Here is a 19,654-nt window from a genome sequence, read left to right on the forward strand (position 1 = left end):
GTTTTGTGTTTGAGAGCAATGCTGGCCAAAACACTTCCAGCCTCACACTGCAGGGGGACGTCCTGCAGCGGTAGTAGAATTCCAGCCCCTTGATGCCTTTCATGCCTTAAAAGATCTTGTAAGTGCTTAAGGTTTCTTCCAAGTCCTTTCTGGTACCTTGTGATGGACCCTTGGTGCATGAGGGACCAAGTACTGAAACTTCAGACTGTAGTGTGAAGCACCAAAGGTATAGCTAGACTGCAGTCATTTGTTAGGAAGAACTGTGGCTGCTGGCAATTTTTGTCATTATTTTCTTATCACTCTCCAGTGTTATCTGTTTGAGGCTTTGACATACTCTTCCTTCTTTGTACAATACCTGCAATCCTTCCTTTTCTTCATTGTTCTTTATTTCCCTCTTTCACAGTGAAGACTGGACATCTGCTTTCCACTGACAAAAAATTAACAGTTCATGTATGCAGTCAGTTGACCATTTACTTGAATTAGCAAAAAAAGAAACCAGAATGCATTCATTTAAATACTTAATTTTTTTATATTCCAAAACTTCGTGTGTAGATATTTTTAATCTGGTTTCCTAGGGAAAGATGTTCCTGCAATCATGTTTCACTAACCACCCACTGTTAATAACTTCAGGAGCCTTTGTGTTGATCACAGACTTCAGGTAGGGCAGAGATCTCTGTTGTGAGATCCACAGCTTCAGGCCAGGTAGGAGGGACAGAATCCAGCTGCTGGGGATGCAGCAGTAAGCAAGGTCAACCTAACAGCTACACATGAGAGCATCCACATGGAAGAGACTTCAGAAGGATGGCAGTGGGGAAGGGGCCATCAGCATGGGGGCACTGGTGGGGCCCAGCAGCCAAAGCCAGAAGTGCCAGTCCCAGCAAAGGTGCCCTTCAGTGCCACGCCTTTGGTGCTGCTCCTCATGGCTACTTGTCTCTTCTTGACACACTGCTCATGAGAATGCCTCCAAATTGTGGACAGAAATGCTGCAAAAGAATGTGCCAGCTTTTCAGTGTGCTTCTTTGTGTGGGCTCAGAGAGCTGGTCCTCGGCCCTTGTGTCACTTGTGCACCAGTCCCTCCTTTCTTGTTTTTCCTTGTAGTAGAAAAACCCAAAGCACATTTTCCTGGATCCCACCGACACCACCATTCATGCATGTCTCTAAGCTCTCTTACCTCTGCCAAGGCATTATGGAATAGCTGTGTGGTTTCTTCAAGAATATTCCAGCAGAAACAGCTAGGCACCATAGGCAGGTATGGATGGGCTTGAGACGTGGCTGTGCTTCAGCAGACAGCTGCTGCAGATCAGTCCTGTGTTGTGAGCAGCTCATGTTCATGTCTTATGTCATTGTAAAAACACTGTGGTACCATTAGTGATCCAAAGGCTGAGAATGCACCTTTCAACAGAAAGTGGTTGCATCAATTTTATCTCAAATCACAGAGTTTGTTACACAAACAAAACCCAAAGTCATCAGGAAATGTGCTTTGCCTAGTGGTGTCCTTTTATTCTTTCAGCAGCAACATTCACATAATACTCCAGTGTCATCCACTGAACTAAAACAAAGCAAAATTTAGGAACAGCCAATAAAAAAATGCTGAAGTTTGCTGTGTGAATATAATACACTAAATTCAACTTCTGAAAATCTCCTGATTTTATGGTATGAAGAAGAGGGAAGAATTCTGGTTTGCTTTGTCTTTATTTCTCAGGCTTCTTTGCTCTTTCGTCTTCTTTTTTAACATTAGATGGATTACTCCTCTTTAGTTTGAAAGCACACACTTGCTGTGTGGTGTGTGGATCCAGTCTTGCAGCACGGCACATGTTTGGGAATGAAACGGATAGGAAATGGCACTTTCAGCATACATAATTGCAGCAGGAATGCTGCTTTTGAGATATCTTCAGACTTGAAGATGAACATAAGTTGATAATGCTGCTTTCTCTTTAGAAAATGTTGACCTGTCCAGGAGACATGGGAATGTTTTACACGAAGTCTGTTCCTGCTGCTTCAGCTTCAGTTTGAAACCCACTACACTGTTTCTCTGTTTACTGTTTTAGCAATTAAATAATAGAGTAGTAATCTTTAGAAGAGTGTTTGCAGCTATTCACAGAAAAGTAGTACATTCTTAGACTAATAAAAAGTCCCTTTTTTAATTCGGCAGTTAAGTGAATTTCTGTTTGGCTTAAGCAGATTTTGAAATCCTGTCTACGTCATTTGTATTGTTAATAAATTACAGGGCTTTATACCACATCATATTACTGGGAATAGATTGGAAATATATAAAGATCAAAAATACAGATATTTTTTAACAGTGGTAAGTACTTTTCTGTCATTATAGCCAAAATAAAGTGCCATGAAGCTATTAGTAGTAAATTAATTTTTTTGGTATGTAATTTGGTATAAATACTGACAAGCTGAAAAAACCCCTAACCCCAAACAACAAATGCATACTCATTAGTCATTCAGTTTAGCAGCACAGAGGCAGCAGTCAGCCAGGGTGTGCGTTTTTATGTCTGCTTCAATTGCACACTTCATTTATTTGGACATGGCATAGGCGGCTTTCTCTGTCACACGGCATCACTGCACGATTAGCAAGTTGTGCCCCAGGGCAGCTGGGACGCTTTGCTGGGGCAGATGTTCTTTTCAGCTTATTCAGTGGCCGTTGTGGGGTTGTTTACTGTTGTCATAGATACCTGCATTTCCATAGCAGCTGAGCTGTTGTGTGTGAAGCAAGTGAATATAGTTATAAAAGGATAATATTTTGTTCTGTCTCTATAACTTACCATCTGTCAGCTGACTGTTCATGATGGATTCAGAAACCAATTTAAGAATAACAACAGCCAGCTGATCATTTTTGCTTATATTAAAGAGAGAATGGACAAGGATGCAAATAAGTTGGTGCTTCAGTGAAATGCTAGTTTCTTTTTTTTTTTCTTAATTGCAGCAGTTTGTCTTCCAACACTTTCTCAAACTTTGCTGAAATCTTTCTTGACAAATAGAAATGACAAAGTGTCATCTTCTGTACTTGCTCAGGTATTCCTTGTGCTTTCCCACTCGTCAAGTGTCAGCTCCTGTTGCTTCCAAACTGTGATGTTGCACCTGCTTTCACAGATCCTTTGTAATGAAATGTAAATGCTCTCCACAGAATTAAACAGGGCATTGGTGAGGCTAACAGCACAGGTATCATGCACACACAAGCACAAGTACGGCTCGGTGACACAGATCACCACTCTGTTGAATAGTAACAATGGGATCACGTGCGAGTTTGGGGATAAATTTAATGCCTAGTCATTGATCCCTCTGAACAGTGAACTCTCATACCTTTTCACTCAGAGACATGGTCGGACCTGTAGTTTAGCAATGGGGCTGAGAAGATTAGCCCAGTTGTAAATAATGTATTTATTGGTTGATTTTTCCAGATCCTGACATTGATGCTGCCACTGCCATGATGCTTTTGAATACTCCCCCTGAGATACAAGCAGGTTGTGAGTAGATATTTCTATAGCATATAGCAACATAGACGTATAAAACTAATATTCTCTTTTATAAGTATACAGCATACCAGATAAAAAGGATGTAATAAAGAAATATTACTTCCCTTGTAGACCCTTGCACTTCCTTGACCCTTACATGAGTATAATTTTGTGGTTCATATTACGTTCTTTGTTACATGAATAATATTAATCTGTGATCTCTAACGTAAAAGAGAGGTTATTGTTATTCATGACACTTAAATGAGTAACATACTATTATCCATACTAATAGAAAGACCTGGGGCAACAGCCAGGGGAAAGGCAGTCAGAGAGAGAAAGAGAGCAAGAGAGTGAAGGGTACATGGCATATGGTTCTGTTTTCATTTTGTTTTGATTTGACTCCTCTATCGTGTAAGTTACCACAGCCATCTGGATACTTTCCATTCACTTGGGCACTGTTTCAGCTCCTTCCTTGCACACATCCTGCCCCTTTTGGTTTCCTTTTGCTCTGGCTGATGCAAGGCGGTACCAGGCGACAAGGGGCAAAGAGAGGTCTCATTTCCTGCCAATACTGTCCTCCCTGTTTTCTGACCACACTTAGGGATTTAATGCTGTGTATTAACAAGGCACTGAAGAGGCCAGGACCCACACTGTACTGGGCTGTGCAAATACTGCAGGAACCATCCTGCCCCACAAAGCTTGCAGTGAAGGTATTACAGGAATCCATAGTGGAATACAGCTGCACAAAAACAGGGAATGCAAGAAAACAGACATTATCACTAGTCAGCAAGCATAGGAGTAATGCTGAGTGACAGGCAGCTCTAAAAAATAAAGGCAGAAGTTAAAATAGAAACCATTACCAAGACTGTCTAGCATCACTGCTATTGTTCTAGCCTGGGCAACCAACTCCAAATTCCAGGGGAAGCCTTGATTTGCACTTTGATACTCTGCCTGGGGAAGAGAGTCAATTACCATCAAAGCGTTTCCCATGCAGCTGAGGAAAGCTATTGTCTGCCTGCTTTGTGACCCTGCCAGAGGAATGCTTCTTGAGAAGCTTCTCTCAGGAGAGTGTGATGTACCAAGAAACTGTTCTGGAAAGAGAAGAGTGGTCCTTCTCCTCTCCCAAGAAGCTTTCATGAAGTGTACATGGTAAAAGGGAGAGCAATCCCTGCTGCATGTAGGTAGGAAAAAGGAAAGCTTTTATTGGGAAGAGAAGGTTACCCTTGGGCATAGTGGGAAGAATAAAATGAGACAGTTTCTAAAGGATTGCAGATTTAAGGAAGCCAGATTTGTGGGGTAGAAAAAACGGGGAAAGGTACTGGTATAGAATCAAAGTGTAGAGGTAAAGGATATGTGAGAGAGGGAAGGGGACATAAGTAGTATGTGCATGGAAAAGGATGGAGAAAACACATAGCAGTATGAGCTCCTGGAGGCACTGGAGAATGGGAGAGGACTGCAGACAGAATGGGAGAAGATCCATAGGACTAAACATGCTGCAGATTTTTGTCTCATGCACGTGGTTGCCAACATTGCAGTGCAAGTGATTTGGAGACTTGTTCACTGTCATTTTGTAGACATCATAGTTGGATAATTTTTGCTTATTACTGTTTTGTGTTGTAGAGGTCACTCTGAGGAGGGAAATTCTATCCTCCTATGAGTTTGGCATATCTCTCCATCCTGTGTCACCTTGCCAGTGGGCTCTTGTTGTGAGCATGTCAAAAGTGACAGGGAGATGAAAGCAAAAAGATGGCTTCTCATTGATATCCATGGGTAACAAGACCTTCCTCTGTGCCCTTAAACTGAAATTCAGGGTCTGCTCAGAAGTTCATGGATCTTTTTAGACACCGGTAAAATTGTCAGGAGGAAAGCCCGAAGTTTTTATTGTAACCTTAGAAGCCCTGTAAATTACAAAGGAGAAATATTTTGGCAGGGGTGTGAGAGGATACCTTGAAGAAGTAAATCAACCTGTCCTATCAATTGCAGTTTGGTCTCACTTATGTTCCATGCTAGGAAAGTCTTAGGCATCTTAAAGCAAATTAATTGCTACTTCACTTTAAGAAACAATTGTATGAAAAACAATCGCACTTTAAAATAGTTTTCAAATAAAAGGCAGGTTGACTATAAAAGTTTTTCATTGCAATGTTGAGCATCATCTAGAAGTTCACAGTTCATTCTCTGTTCTGTCAGTAGCTGCAGTGGTCTGTAAATCAAGCTGGGAATTACCAGGGTAGTAAGTGTGCTCATACTGTTTGATCCCTTGAAGACTGAGAGTTCTGTTCCTGGTGTCAGACTGTGGTGTCAAGTATGTGCATAAGGGCTGCAAAATACCCCATCTTCTGAAGACAATATTTGGAGAGCAAAGGACATAGTTTGTCCTTTGGCCATAGGTTTTAATACCTGTATGAAACCCTCTTTTGGTCTGAGACCTTATAACAACTTTACAACTCAGAAAGTTTAAAACTCTGGTCCATTAAGACCTTTGCCTGTCCTACAGACATTTAACCATTGTTGTGACAAGTGGATACCTCCAAGGCAGATTGTGACAGAATATGGATTCATTTTCTACAGATGGTTACATGCACTGGCTTTTGAATTTTAAGACATTTTGGATTAAAAGCTGCTTTACAACTGGTGTAAAAAACCCATGTTCATCTAGGCAGTGTGGGTACTGAAAGCATTTTTAGGCGGAAGTTAGCTCCAGTAATTATTCAAAGTCTTATTGAAATTTATACTGTTAATACGGTCTGTCAGAAGGGAATCCCATCTCAGTGGTATTAGAAAATCCAGAGTAAGCTGTTCCTGCTTTCTAACAGATTGATTAATTATCTTTGCAGTTTTAAATGACCATTTAAAATTCCACACCCATGTGTGAAACACTGCTAACAATCACAGATGAATTCTAAAATCAGATTTTGCTTTTATATGAAATCTTGAAATGGTGTCTGACAAACATTGCTTACCATTTACCTCAATTCCACTATCCTTTAGTTTTCATTCATAAAAACAAAAAGGCATAGTAAGAGAGTAAAAAATTTTAAAAAACCCTGTTATTAGGATTATTTTGTGTTTGTGTAGGTTTTACCCTGTATAGACTCATGAAAGTGATTGTTCATACTGCTGCTAAAGGTTAGGAATGTGCAATTATAGTTGGGATGTTAACATCAGAAATCAGTTTCTCAGTTATCAACACCTTGCAGTATATTCGCAGACCAAATACTTACTGATTGTAACTAAAGGCAGAAGCTCAAAGTAGCCAGCTTGTGTACAAGTGTCTACTGAAACCTGCAATCCAGCTGGCACCAGGAGTTAAAGCATGAAAGATACTGTGATATGCTAAGAGAGGGCATGTAGGAACATAGATTTAATGTTTTTTGCTTCAGTTTTTTTAAGTGCTTGTGTTTCATCAGGTTTTGTAGGTTTGTGTTTGAAAAGAAACAGCAATTGAAACACCTGCTTCCTTTAGAAGCAGCTATCACAACTTAAAAATACTTGGGATTTTTATTAGTAGTCAGTTCATGAATATTAATTCCAAAATATTTGACTTGCATAGAAAACTGTATCTTGACGTGCAAGGCACCGAGTACTGTCTGGGCCATCTTGGGCATGTTGCATCAAAGTTATGGGCCTATTTCCCTCATGTGAATCTCATTTGGAGAGAGGACCAAAGAAAACAGGATGGTGAACAAATGGTAGAGCTCAGTTTACAACTCAGGGATACTAAATCAGTGAAGTCCTTGAGTTAGTTTTGCGCAGTTGCTTTTTTGTACAAAGGATTTTCAGCACTTCATTTCTTGAAAGTGAATATTACTAGCTGTCATTCCATCATAGTATTCCCTGCTCCTAAGAGTGTGGAGTCCTGGGCATGTCATTGAGTCTTGCCAAACCATGATGCTTTGCCATGATTAAAATGGAGAAAGGTTTTGGTGCTTTTGCATTGTGTTTGAATTCCTGAGATTCAAGTCACTGGAAGCACGTAAGCAACAACACCTTCTTAATTGGTGAGGTCATTCTGAACTTTGAGCCTCTTGCTTTACTGAGGGGATGAGTAAAGAAGAGACTGTTAGTGTATGGCTGCTAGTGAGCAGTGCTGGTGGTCAGAGGGGTTATCCTGGAAATACTGGTTTAATTCAAGAAGCTTCCCAGTGCTATTGCACATAGCTTCAAATTCATGCATAGTCCTTTGCCTGTTGCTGTGTAGTTTGTCAATTGCACACAAATGCAAGTCCATTGCTCAACCTGAAGTTTCATACTGCAGGCAGCTATTAAACGGTGCTCACAGAAAGGGTTTGGGTAGGAACCAGGAAACCTGAGAGTCTTCCCAGCTCTGACATCCATCTTCTGGTTTGAGTACTGCTCATCACTACTCAGTGGGTTGGGTTGGCTAGAAAGGGGTGGCCTTCAGAAAACTTGGTTTTGTGGGTGGTTGCTTATAGGAGACTGAAGTGCTGTGGTAGAGATGTTTAGGAAGATATGAGCATGGAGTTTTGCTGGGTACTTCTTAAAAAAGTAGTTTTCCAGGGTTGAAACCGGTGTCTCTCTGATTTGGAAGTCTTTATTAATCTTCATCACACATAAAACCAGACTAGATACATATATTGTGGGTTTGGGGGGAGGAGAAATAATTCCCTATAATATCTTTCTACTTTACCTCTGTACTTATAGCATTGTACCCCTATGAAATTTGCTTTTTAAACTAATGCAAGTGGATTGTATATGAGCGAGATACATACAGGAGTCAAGATAAAAAAAAAACAAAACACCTTAATGACAGTCAGAAATCCTCCAAATAGGATAAAACAGAACATACTCTTTCGTTGGGACATTTTTATTGTACATGAAACTTGATAGCTGTAGTGTTTTATTTGTACTGCTAAGGGACAAGTCACTTATAACTGAGATAGCTTCCAGCCTAACTTTGAGTATCAGAAAATGATAAATCATTGAGAATAAAATGTTTCATGAAGCTATTTTTGCTGATGATTTTGTATCAAAGCAAAAAACTAGGAAAAGACACTTTTGTGATGTTCAAACTTCCTGTTGCTGGGTTTTGTTTGGGATTTTGTTTTGCTTTGTTTTACTTTGGTGTTTAATATTAAGCCATTAAAGGGATGAAATAAATCTGGAAAAAAAGATTACTTCTAAGAAATGCTTTCTACTTCTTTCTCTGTACTCCTCATAATACTTCTAGAAAAAGTATGAGTGTGATAGGATTATCAGGATGCATTTGTCTTGCCCACCTCAATTTTTGTTTAGAATAAATGGGTTGTTTGATGTATCCTAGATTCACCGTTTTAAGGACTACAGAGTATGGATATTAAGAGCTATAAAATTGTCCTTGAGCAGTAAAATACAAGTTTGGCAGTTGTCATCAAATTTGTGCCTGGGATTAGAGACCTGAATAAAGTTATATATTTGGCAGAAAACATTTGCTTTTGGCAACTTCTAATGTCCCATTCACTGTACATCATCAGCAATTTCCTACTTTCAGTTCTTGTAGCCTGATATAAAGAATTCTGCTAAACACTGTACTGAAAGAAAGCTTGGCAAAAAAGAGCTGAAGCTGACAGATACTAGCAGAAACTCAGTACCTCTTGTCTATAATGATTTCTTCTGTGCTACAAAAGCTGGGTCAGGGAAGAGAGCCCTGAGATCAATGCATGTGCCATATAATGACAGAAGAAGCATAGAACCAGTCTATCCCTACAGGATACACTCACACATTCCACTTCTTCAAAAATCATTTTTCCATAAATAGTATTCATTCTTCCTTACTAAGTATTGGCTACTTTGAGCTAGACAGTTTAAAGAAGTGTATGTTTGTTTCCCATATCACATAGAGAACATGTTTTTTACCCAGTTCATTGTCTAGAATGACAGCAAATCTCACTCCTTGCTTATACTTCATTTAACTTTCATTTGCCAACATTTAACCAAGAGGTTAGTTTCCTTTTTTGGGGAGCTGTTGGGGTGTCAGTGTGTCTGGTGACTATACATTATTTCCTCATTCTTTTGCGTTTCAATTTTACAAAATTTCTACATTGTTTAACAATGAAATCTTCAGGGAGGGACCCAGTCTAACATGGTTTTTCTGACACTGTTGTGAAGATCTTGGATGAGGTATCTCAGCCAGAACAGGACTTGCTTCACCTGCACACACCTGCAAGAGATGAGGGATGCAGTCTTTTGGGAGATTTGGTGGAAGAAGCCCATAGTTGGAATAGTCTGCTCAACTAATGGGCACAAAAGAACGTGCTCTGGGTTAAAATAGTCCTGCACTGGCTGTGGAGTGATCATGTAGCCCTGTGCTTACTTTCCAGCTGCAGACCCTGAGGATAGGCTACAAAAAAAACCACTGGACTTTTGAAGGGCTTCTGTTGGATCCTTTTAACACTAAGTGAACACAGTGCCTTGATGGATTCAGATTATAGTGTGTTCTCCTACATGTCATTTACTTTATTGTCTGTTAAACTGTAGCATGAAAGTTACTACAACAGGAATTTTTTTTTCCCTTTGGAGAATTTCAGAGGTGTAGTCTTGGTTTTCGACACTGGGTGCATTGCTTTGCTCCAAGTTAGCCAGTGGAGACTCAGCTATCTGTGCCTACTCAGGTTGTGAAATTCCACCAGAGCAGCATAAGATCCAAAAATAATTTCCCCGTTCATGCAGTAGATTAGGGGCAAATTCTCTGTACACAGTTTACTCCAATAAAAGCATTTCCTGGGTTTAAGTTTCCTGAGAGCAGAGTAGACCCTTGAAAACATAGCAGTGGTGACAGTTGAAAGGTGAATAATGATTTTGTCGTTTCAGACTCTCTGTGTTTCACTGGGAACATTTTGTGAAAAAGGAAACCTTCATCAAAGAGATGCACAGGTCTTCTTGCATTGTTTTCTTGAGCTGAGTTTCTCAGACATAAACGGCTTTCGGCACTTGCACAGAAAAGGTGTAAATTACATTTCACACTTCTGCCTAGGAATCGGGAACCTGTAACCTGCCTGTACTGTTGGTTAAAGAAGCATTAGAAGAGAAGGGTCAGGACTGTAAGATGTTAGTCCAGATTGGCACTGATTGATGATATGGTTTGGAGTAAATTATCTTACCTCCACACCTTGAATCTTCAATCTACAATATAAATATCTCACCTCAAAATATGGGTTTGAAACATAATTAAAGCTTGTAAGGTGTAAATGTATCTTTGGAATTAAAGCACCACGTAATTTCCAGTAAATAATCCACAACCCTTCAAAAGCACCAAGATGTAGAAATAATTCTTTGAATATAAGTAGCTGTCACACAGCCTGCACAAAGGCTGGAAGACTCTGTGGGTACCAGGGACAGTGTAATAACAGTTTATATACATAATCTTTTTAAAATTAAGTAATAAATGTTATTTTTTGCAAGGATCAGTTTTGATGCTTTAAATGCTGTAAGTAGGGATGAATGAGCAAGAAAGATCAATCTTACTATGGCACGTTGGTAATGTGGATAACTAGAAATTAATACCTTTTACTGCAGAGTTATTTTAATCCTGCTTTTCATTTTAGGTTTAGAGTGCTACAGAAGCTGATTTACCAGCAAGTTGGGATGTTGGGTTTTTTTTTTTTAATTTATGGTTCCATATATTTCCTGAAAGGTTGCACTGCAACCAGTGTCCTTCTTCAGTGATCCCTTGCATACAACCTTTCTGTTTGTCTGAGTGATGTAGTGGTTTTGCTAATTTGCATAATTCAGAGAGTCCAAGGAAACAAAACCAAAAAGCAGTAGCAATAGCACTGGTGTTGCAAGCTGAAATAGTTCTGGAATTCTGAGTGATGATTTCATTATGCAGAGCTGTGATGTACTTTCAAGAAAAGTTAGAATCACAGAATCATGGTTAAGGCCTCTTCTGGCCTGAATAGTCTTATTGAAGCCTTTCAGTGGGTGATGGGACAAGGCACAGACTGGCCATGATTGAAGTGAATTCCATAGGCAGGACAAGAGACCAAGTTGTCTCTTAGAAGATATTTTCATTAGACAGCAAACTTCTGTGTTTTATTTTTTTACAAACATTTGTTACTTCTTGAAGGGGATGTGTGGAGAGAGAGAGAGAGTGTGAGTGTGTGTGTGTTGACATGGGAATGTTTTAAATGTGAAGTTTGTGAAGAGGATGTTTCCTGGATAGCACTCCGTGACTTACAAACCTGCAAAGGGTCAAGGAAAATGAAGGATGGGTTGCAGTGAGGGTGTCAGTATATAGAAATCCTAAGTTGTGAGACTTGGCAGTGTATTTTATATAAATATAGGTATAGATACATACACAGGAGTGCAGGGGAAAAAAGGAAGCTCAAAAGAGATGAAGAAGGAAAGACAGGAAGCTAATTTTTGAGAATTAGTGAGGAAGCAAACAAGATGTTCTAAAGAAGCAATGGGAGTTGTCAATAAGGGAGAGAGTAGGAGAAGGAAAAGGATAAAATAAACATCAGTTAACTCTGCCAGCAGACCAGGATAATTAGGTACTTGTGGAAAGAAGAGCTTGAGCATCAAGGAGCCTCTGTTGCTCTCTTTTTTGCAGTTGCACTTTCAGTATGTTTGCTTTGAAGTTCTGCAGTTTATATTTAGACAGTATCCACAGCTAAGTGACATTTTGTGCATATGCATAAATATATCATTTCGGTATAAAACTATGGTTTGTATCATAGTGAAGAGAAAATTCCCAGATCTTTCTCAGTCAAAACTCCTGGTTCCTTTCTTTTGATGAGATTTGATAAGCATAGAGAAACTATGCCATGTAGTGCAGTATAAAATCTGTCCCTCTTAAAAGTTTGTTGGAATAACAATGCCCTTTGAAAATTAAGGGTATTTTATTGATGTTTTGGTATTCAGCACGTTTATCTGTTGCTTTGAATTGACCTGTTACCTTTGCATTTTAGGTTAGCCATATCCTTGAGCAGACTGCTTTTCTTTCATGACACTGGTGTTTCAACCATCTCAAGGTCATGCTAAAACAAATACAATACAAAATTCAGCTTTTTGAATTTTGACATAATAATGTTCCTCTACAGTATCTACAAACCAGAACATTGGAGCAGTGAGAGCCTTACAGTGTCCCCTGAGTGAAAGAGGTTTGATCAATTCCAGTAAACTAGCAATGAAGGAAAAAAGTGTATAGAGTAGTGAGTATAAATAGCAAAATGCAATTTTAAAATTATTCTGGTCATTGAAAGCTGACCCAAGTTGTTATAAACTAGCTTCTGTAATTTTAGCCATTTGAGGCTGTACTTAAGCACCTAAATATAACTGACCTGTTCTTCAAAGGTGCTCAAAAGCAAGAGTGGGTGTAACACAGTGACAGGATTTGATCGGGGGAGTGATGTGTTCTCACAAGCAGGAGAAAGAAGATTATTTTCCCAGAACTAATCTGTGTGGTCTAGAGTGAAATAAGGTGAGCACCAGGACAGCAGGAAGGAGGTGTTGAGCTGGCTTGATGTTTATAGGAAGTTGAAGTGTACCTCAGCAGCCTACAACTAACATACTTCTGAGCCTATACTCCTCTGCCTCAGAATGCACTAGTATTTTTGGGATGTAAGTATTTGAAGTTTGGATGTTGATTCTGAATAATTTTTCTAGTCTCTGTGTGATTTGTTTAAAAATTAATTCTGTGGATGTACATAAAGTGATGCAGTTTGCATTTATCTTACATGTGTTTATATAATATATGTATGTCTTAATATAAAAAGAGTGGCAATCATTATTCTCCTTTTGGACATTCCCTGTGGGAGGAAGTTATGGTATGAATGGTGACTTACAGTAAATAGAATGTGTGTGAACTGGGTGGCTGTGGATGTTACAGAAGCAAGTTCAGGTGGAGGCTGTAGTGAAGTTACTGTTCCAGCCTGAAGGGACATAATAGCAGTGCAAACAAATGCCATCACATGCAAGTAGGTCCCTGGTAAAGGGCTAGACTGAGAACTGTATTTGGTAGTCCTGCATACCACAGTGGAGGAGGAAAATCCTGAGGCTTGCTAAGGACACTCTTGGCTTTCGGGGTGCCTGGGCAGTGCTTCTCTGCTACTTGTTCAGCTGTCTGCCCTGGGCCGAGCAGTGTACAGAAACATGCCTGGGTGGAGAACAAGCGCTCGGTTGTAGCTTACAATCTTGTTGGCCAGAGTTGTGGTTTTTGATGTAGAGCCAAGTTGAACAGCCCAGTGAAATGTCTTGTCTGTGGTGGTCAGGACCTACGAGTTTGGTGTCAGTGGCATCAGCACGTGTTGGGTGAGGGAGGCTGGGCTGTGACCTGGCCGTGTGCAGGAGGCACAGGACTGCTGCCAGGGCTGTGCCAGAGTCATCAGTGGCCTGGAGACAGGGCCTAGGGAGTGCCATGGAGATGATGCCTTTCTAGCCTCTTCTCTTTCTCTTCCTGGTAAAATACATCTTTGTAGTTAATATTTATTTTGCAGGGATAGGGGGGGCCAAGATACTGCTGCTCAGAAGGTAAATTGGGGTGATAAAAAGCTGTCAACTGTGATCTTGCAGTGAAGTACTTGTGTTCTGTTTATCTGTAAGGGGTCATTGTTTCTGTAGCTACATCTGTGCTCATAGCTGGTTTTGACTCTAAGCACAAGCATTTGCAGCAGAACTGCAATTACAAAACAAAAGTGATTCATTTGTACAGGAATGGTCTGCAGCATCTAGGTCAGGCAGTGGCTTTGGCAAGCCATGTTATCATTGTTTGCCATGAAAATAGCATTGGAAGTAGAATGGCACTCAGAAGACTTGAGGCTGAGATGTCCAAGGTAAGCAGTGTACTGCACGAGCCTCTCTTAATGGTTTTTCAGTACATTGAAAAGCTTAAGTTCCACATTTTGCTCCTGTATTTTTCTAACTTTTCCTGTAGAAGAAAAAACGTTCTATGCTTTGTTTTGTTTTTAGTTCCTTCGGGAGTGATACAAAATGGAGCTCGAGTACTGAGTAGAGGAATATTTCCTGGAGCCAGGCCATTGCCAATCAACCCTATAGGGAGCATGGCTGTCGCAGTAAGGTAAGAGTGGATCACTGTGGGATCTGTATGAAATAAATTAGTATTTTGCAGAAAATGCAGAAGTATATGTAAGCTTTGGTAAACAGGCAGTTTGCTGCTTGCCAATGCTTCTGAGGTTCTAAATAAAACTGCCACCTGAAATTCTTGGGGTATCATCCTTTGCAAGATATTCATGGCATATCTGTCTGTTGCATGGTGGTTTGTGAAAAGCAGTTTTATTTTCACTAGCAAATTGCAGGCAGTTTGTGGTGAGAACCTCCTATAGTGGCCTGTTTTTCTAAGTGCAAATGCTTTTTCCTGGTCCTCTCCTCTTTCCCTTTTCTTAAAGACTTTTTTCCTGGATTAAATACCAGAGAGAAGAGTATCAATAATACTAAAGCAAATCCTGAAAGCTATTCGAACATATAGCTGTCATTTTGTTATTAACTTAGATCTTTGTGAGGCAGTTTTTTTCACTACCATTTTATTTCAAGGTTATACTGAAACATTCAAGGGTAAAATGTTTAAGATACTCAGCTCTCAGGAAGCAGGGCACTAAGAGACATCTAGTGATGGCTGTAGGAACTGTGGTTCAGTGGTTTGTTTTGCTTAAAGCAGTGCTGGTTTATTGGTGAGAGAGCAATTTGTCTCGTGTGTAGCTCCATTTTCAGTCAGTCACAACAGAGATTAATTTGGTCAAGTGTACTGCCAGTGCCCTCCTCTTTCAGAGCTCTCAGTATCTGCAAAAGCTATTTCAGCTCAGGCAGTTGGGTATTCTGGGTGGGGTTTCATAATTAGTGCTGACCTCACTTTACTGTGCTCTTCCAGTTGCACTCTCTTTTCTCAGGAAGGGGCTGCAAGGCAGTGAAATAAAGTATCTTGGTAGGTCTTACTCCACTACTATTTACATGGGGGTTCTTTATTTTTTATGCCTTTTCAGAATCATTGCCTTACCCTTTGGGTGCAGTATTTCCATCCAGTGAATGGAGAGAAAGAGAGAGCCTATGAGATTCATATACTCTTGATGCTTGAAATGCATAGAGGGGAAGACACTAATTGGAATAAAATCCATATTTTTTTGATGAGCAGGTTCTTCAGCTGGTTTTCCCATTTGCTACACTGAAGGGATGCAACCCCAAGGGTCATCCTCCAGAATTCTGCAGAGTTCCTCTCCATCTCTTTACCACAGCTTGGCCCTGATAGCAGCAGGGGTCAGCTCTTTTCATCAGCTTTGTCACTGGCTTTACCCAGGACTTGTGTTCTGCTCCAGTGGGGATTGCAGAGCCATGGGAAAACTGGATCATTAATTATAGATCATTTTTATGAGGTTCTCAAGCTAGACAGAACTCAGTGGTCTCAATATTCTTTCTAGAGTTTGTTGTATTTCCTGCTTAGACTCTGTTTCATAATTAGAATTGACTCACAGAGGAGATAGAACTGTTTTAGTTCCAGGCAACTTGAAAACTTACTTCTATGTAGGCAACCTCAAATTGCTGTACTGTAAAGCTGCATAGAGTTAAATTTTGTACGTTTTCAAAGGACTGTTTCTCTCGGTTTTTTCCCAGCAGGTAGAGAATAGGATCTTTACCAGCTACCTGTTAATGGAGGGACAGGAAATTAGGGATTTTACCCCTCCCTTGCTTACGTGCTTTTTGCTCTGTCTCACAGAAAAGCATTTATAATTACTTAATGCAGACATTTCTAATTCTTTTTGTTCTCTTCTCCAGCCTTAGGCAGTATTAGAAATAGCTTGCTATGAATATATTCCTGGTGTGCATAATGTCTGCTCATATTTAAAATCTCCTGCAATATCCCCTAATTCTTGAAAGGCAGAGGGAGACACAGACAAGAGGCTTTGAAAGCTTTTGAGAAGTTAGGGGACTCTCTTCAACAGAGCGAGTTCTGCAGGCAGTTTTGTCTCATTTCCCTCAGGGATAATATGATTCACAATTTCTTTAGAAAGAAAATCAATCTGGATTCACAATGCCTCTTAGAACATCATCTGGTCCTCTCAAAACTGGATACCTGTTATCAGTTCCTGTTAAAATAACACTGTTTCTTGATGCCAACCTCTCTCCTCAGATACACAAGACTAAAATAGGACCTGTCGTGTTGAGCTTTCATGGTGTCTCATGAGAATAACTTGTGCTTGTAACGTGGAGCAGGGGAAATTTACCACAGCATCCATGCAGCCTTCTTTTGCAATTTAAGAGTAGGTGGACTGCTCAGATTGAGCTGTCATTCCTGTGCAGAGAACAATGGCTCAGTCAGGCTGGCAGAGGATGTTTTCAGACCTGTTAAGGTGCAGGAAGGTTGATTGTCCCCACTAGTTTTTCCTAGGAGGGTGGTCTGGGCAGCCATGGGAGGTGGTGCAGTCTCCTGTTAAATTTTCTTCTGAAACTGTCTGCCTCTGCTTATATGTTTAGAAGTCAGACAGCTTCTATGACTTTTTCAATCAAATGTCTGTTTTCTTGAGAAGTGCTCATTTGATGCCATAAATGAAAGGCCTAAAGCCACCTGAAGAAGGAAGTTTTTGTCATTCTCACAGGGGACCATTAGCATTTTCTTGGTAGCAGATAGTTACATAATAAGTGAAACCTCATAAGTGTTTTTCTATGATTACAATATGTAGGAATCACAGGTTCTTCTGTAAGATGCTGGTCTTGTGTTGGCACTTCCTTGCTGTCTGAGCTGTTTATTTCATTTTGTGCCTTATATCTTCAATATCTTAATGGTCTTTGGTTCAATTGTCCCCCAAGCTGGTGCAAATAACTTGCAGTATGTTGTCCTGTTGTGCAGTGCCATTAGTGCCAAAACACAGTAACAAAAAGTTTGGTCTTGGGTTAAATTTGCAATTGTAGTTAGGTGGGGGTCTTTTGACAAATCTGTTATTCAGAAAGGAGGCCAAAACTATAGCATTGGACTAAGAAGCTGAAATCTGTGATTTCTGTTGTGTTAACTCTCATCAATAGAAATGTTTACTGTGCTGTTCATCTTCAACAGTGTGACTGAATGCATTGGCATATTTTGTTCCTGCACGAGGTATTGATGTGTTGCTCTTCCCTTGTAATTACATGTAATTACTTTTTCTTTTATATATAAAATAAGGTACAATTGAATTAAGTACTTTGGGTTAAAAAACCCTCCTAATAATTGTTTAACAAACATGACTTTCCATGAATAAAGAATTGCAGTTGAGGAGATCATCATTATTTTGTAGTGCATTTGGCTTAAATTGCACAAATAGGCCTTTCATTCCAAACTAATCTACAAATGGAAGGGCATCCCACACTATTTTTACTTTGAAAATCATCCTCTGGTGTTAAATCTCCACAACAGAACATAATTGGATGTGTTTTGACAGTAGCTTTTTATTTACTTTATTCACACCACTTTTAGCTTGTTTACCATCCGTATTTTCCATGTTGTGGCTGACAAGTCTTAAGACCCACCCAAAAACAGCAGGGAAAAATAACGCTTCAAAGCTGCACAGCATGTAGCATGTCTCCAGCATGAGAGCCATCATATTTTGGGGATATTTTTGGCAGACCATATCCCTAAATAGTTCCCTGGGAGAATCTAAAAGCAAATGCAGTGATAGTCTGGATATGTAGAAAAGAAAATACTGACTGACAGAGGTATTCAATGAAAGCAGGCAACGCCAGTAGTTCCTTACATGCAGCAAGGAGTTGGTTGTGAAAGTGAGCTCCTGCTCTTCCTATCATCATCCATTGGAAAATGGATGTTTTAAATGTTTTTAAATGGATCTTTTAAATGTTTTTCCAGGAGGACTTCTGTGTTGCTTTGGTAGGGACAGTATCTCTCAAAGTGGCCAGTGCATATGACATTCACATGCCTTGGCAAGGTGCATGCAGCTCTTACCATATATATTCACATTCCACAGGAGTCAGGTATTACCTGTTACATCAGTCCTTGGGAAGAGCACAAGCTTGGAAGTTGATCTAACACTTGATCTTATGTAATGTCAATTTTACCATGATATTTGTGATTTTCTCCAGTTTTCCATAGTGTGTGGGTGGTTTGTGACTATGTCCAAGTCCTGCTGCTGTGCAGTAGAGCTACTGAGCCTAAGTCTCTCATCTGCCTAATGTGGACAAATCCACTGAGGTGAGGTTGATGGAAATTCACCCCACAGAGAATTCACCCTTTCCAGCTATTTAGCATAGGCCTTGTAATTTGGTTCATGTTATTTTGCAGAAGATGTTTTACAAAATATCCTTGGTATTTTTTTTAAAAAAACTTCTTTATATGCTACATGTGCGTAGGTAATAGGTTAGATTTCTTTTGGTACTGTTTGTTAGAAATACCTTGGGTTTTAAATTACTGCAGGTCAAAAATAAAAATTAATGGGAAATTACATGGGTTTTTCCCATTTTATCCAATTCCTCTTTACCAAGCACATGTAGTTTCTCTCTCCTAGCTTTGGCTGGAGTTCATTTTCTTCTTAGTAGTCAGTACAGAGCTGTGTGTTGGCTTTAGTATGAGAATAATGTTGATAATATGCTGATGGTTTTAGCTGCTGAGCAGAATTTGTCCAAGTCAAGGACTTTTCAGTTTCCCATGCTCCACCAGTGAGCAGGTGTGCAAGAAACTGAGAGGAGCAAGGGCAGGGCAGGTGACCTGAACTGGCCAAAGGGATATTCCATACCATAGAGCATAAACTGGGAGAGTTGGCAGGGAGGAGCTGATCACTCCTGAGGGATGAGTTGAGTTGGGAACAGTTGTGTTGCACATCCCTTATCTTTCTTGTGTTCCGTTCCCCTTTTTGTTACCTCTCTTTTAATCTTCATTGTCATTGTTGTTACTGGTTTTGTTATTATTTACTTTATTTCAAAGTGTTCATATCTCAGCTCATGGTTACCTTTTTCCAGTTTTCCTCCCAGTCTCACCTGGAGCAAGGAAGAGCAAGCAGCTGCATGGGACATAGTTACTGGCTGGGGTTAAACACAGACATTCTCAAGGAATTTCACAATTACCTGTGAATTGTAAACAGGATTCCCAAAGAATTTGCCTCAATAAAAAAAAGTATTTCTATTCAAGTTTCCAAGATAAATTTTTCCTTCTTCATAGGAAGAGCAAGTACACCTGCACACAGCTCTGCCTTGATTTTGAGGAATTAAAATAAAATCAACAAAAAACTGGCAGAAAAACAACAGGACACCCCAAAATGCAACAC

At 39.9% G+C, this 19,654-nt stretch overlaps 1 protein-coding gene across 4 annotated transcripts in view; it reads left to right on the plus strand.

The window, feature by feature from the left end:
• Positions 1 to 19,654, plus strand: part of FOXN3 (forkhead box N3) — a 149,341-nt gene that overhangs the window by 117,381 nt on the left and 12,306 nt on the right. For 2 of the 4 annotated variants that reach the window (XM_066321930.1, XM_066321929.1), the window contains exons 5-6: positions 3,411 to 3,476; positions 14,370 to 14,478. In XM_066321930.1, coding sequence (XP_066178027.1) covers positions 3,411 to 3,476; positions 14,370 to 14,478 — 175 coding nt within the window. The remainder of the gene's footprint in view (positions 1 to 3,410; positions 3,477 to 14,369; positions 14,479 to 19,654) is intronic. The other 2 variants (XM_066321931.1, XM_066321932.1) reach the window with 2 other exon arrangements.

Source organism: Sylvia atricapilla, chromosome 6, assembly GCF_009819655.1.
Source record: "Sylvia atricapilla isolate bSylAtr1 chromosome 6, bSylAtr1.pri, whole genome shotgun sequence".
NCBI classification, from domain to species: domain Eukaryota; kingdom Metazoa; phylum Chordata; class Aves; order Passeriformes; family Sylviidae; genus Sylvia; species Sylvia atricapilla.